The sequence below is a fragment of the Capsicum annuum genome, chromosome 6 (genome assembly GCF_002878395.1).
Source record: "Capsicum annuum cultivar UCD-10X-F1 chromosome 6, UCD10Xv1.1, whole genome shotgun sequence".
NCBI classification, from domain to species: Eukaryota; Viridiplantae; Streptophyta; class Magnoliopsida; order Solanales; family Solanaceae; genus Capsicum; species Capsicum annuum.
In genome coordinates, this window is record NC_061116.1 from 193,773,119 (window position 1) to 193,774,835 (window position 1,717).

The window sequence follows — 1,717 nt, forward strand, 5'->3', positions numbered from 1 at the left end:
GCTAATGACTCATCTATCTCAAATAATACTACTACCAAATATGGATTGTTTGGTTCAAACAAAGCCACCGTGTATAGTCTCTCCGTCTTACAAATTTATCTGGCGTGTTTAAGTATCATTTTTTAAAAAAAAAAAAAAAATTTATGATTGAAAAACTCATAAATATTTATATGGCTATAATCATTTTATTAATGATAAAGTGGGATTTTACATATAAAAAGTATCTAACATATATGTGTAACATGCTAAAGTAAAAATACGATTCATAAATTGTGACAGACTACGTAGGAAGCTATGACGATCTAATACTATCAATACAGCTATCAACATTATCTAAAGTTAGAGAATGAAAGAAGCATCAAGGTCTCTTCTTATTACTTTTATTTTTCTTTTCATATTTCTTGCGTTGTTTTTAGTAACACCTGCTCGCTATAAATACCAACATATAGAATTAATCAAATTCCAATTATATTCAAAAAGAAGAACTAAATAGGACAATTCTGTCTAGGCAATTTATGGCTACTCATCGAGTTGTCTTCCTTGCTCTCTTCCTTTTATCCGGTAAATTAAATCTTATTAATTCCATACCTTTCATGTCAAATTCAGTCGATCTACGCAGAGTGAATTGTTTATTTAAGAATTAATTAACATGATTGTGTTTGATTGTAGGAATACTTTTACTAGGAAGTACAGTGGAATCAGCAGCTGACAAGGGTTGTTCAAGGAATTGTGATACAGAAGTAGATTACATGGTTTGCCCATCAGGTGGAGAGACGATAACTAGAAATGTATGTACCAACTGTTGCTCAGCACAGAAAAGTTGCAAACTTTTCCGTAGTGATGGATCTGTAAAATGTTCTGGCCGGTCTTAGGATTTGTCAGTATAATGTACTACTATTAGCTAGAATGGTCACTGTTTAAATATTCGTGCAATAAGGTTGAGCCTGTACATATATGCTCCTACTGCATGTGTCTTATGTAATAAGTGTGGTAGTTGCCATTCCTAGCTAGCTTGTTTAATTAAGCATTGCAAGGCATGATGACTATTAGTCATCTTGTATTATGTATGAAAACTGTTTTTTTCATTAAGTTGGTACATTTCAAAATTCAGTTCATTAATTCTCCTCGATACTTAATTTTGTAGCATTATAGTAAGTGATATGTACGCCGTTCATGATGTGGTGAATTTCACATTAGAATGTGAGATGAAAGTGTTGTTTTCGGGTACACAAAATCTGTATTTCAGCACAACAACTTCAACACAAGTTCAAGTATAAAACAAAAACACTTATGAAGTTATGTAACACCCTCAACACAAGATCAAAAAGACCTTTCAAAGAAGTGTGTTTTTTCAGAAAATTAGATGAAACAGAAAAAGGCCAAGTCCTTCGACTTCACGAAGTGTCCTTAAGAAAATAATTTTCCTCAAGTACCCGAGGTTGCGGAATTTTTCCTCCCAGGTTAAAATGGCCTAACAATCTGACTATAGAGGTACCTCAAACCATCAGATTCTCTTCGAACTCACTCAACGATTAGATGATCACATAGAGTATTTCAGAAAACAAGAAGTGTTTTATTGCAGAAAAATTCCGTCTCTAAACCTGTGGACAAATGCAGATTTATATAGCCATTAGGTGCCCTTTCCGAAAGGTGGCAATGGTTCACCAGAAAGGTGAATCTTTTCTGAACAATCATGTATGTTCATCAGAAAGTATGT

At 33.3% G+C, this 1,717-nt stretch overlaps 1 protein-coding gene across 1 annotated transcript; it reads left to right on the forward strand.

Moving 5' to 3' along the window:
• Nucleotides 1-420: 420 nt before the first annotated feature.
• On the forward strand, nucleotides 421-1,115 carry LOC107855815 (proteinase inhibitor PSI-1.2-like). The gene is made up of 2 exons (XM_016700812.2): nucleotides 421-561; nucleotides 670-1,115. Exons 1-2 carry the CDS (start codon nucleotides 516-518, stop codon nucleotides 870-872), a joined length of 249 nt encoding a protein of 82 aa, XP_016556298.1. The 5' UTR covers nucleotides 421-515; the 3' UTR covers nucleotides 873-1,115.
• The last annotated feature ends 602 nt before the right edge of the window (nucleotides 1,116-1,717 follow it).

Excerpts from the sequence above, each read along its gene's own strand:
- LOC107855815 (XM_016700812.2), top strand. The coding sequence starts at position 516 with ATGGCTACTCATCGAGTTGTCTTCCTTGCTCTCTTCCTTTTATCCG. Across the intron at positions 562-669 it reads TGCTCTCTTCCTTTTATCCG|GAATACTTTTACTAGGAAGT; the intron begins GTAAATTAAATC and ends GTTTGATTGTAG.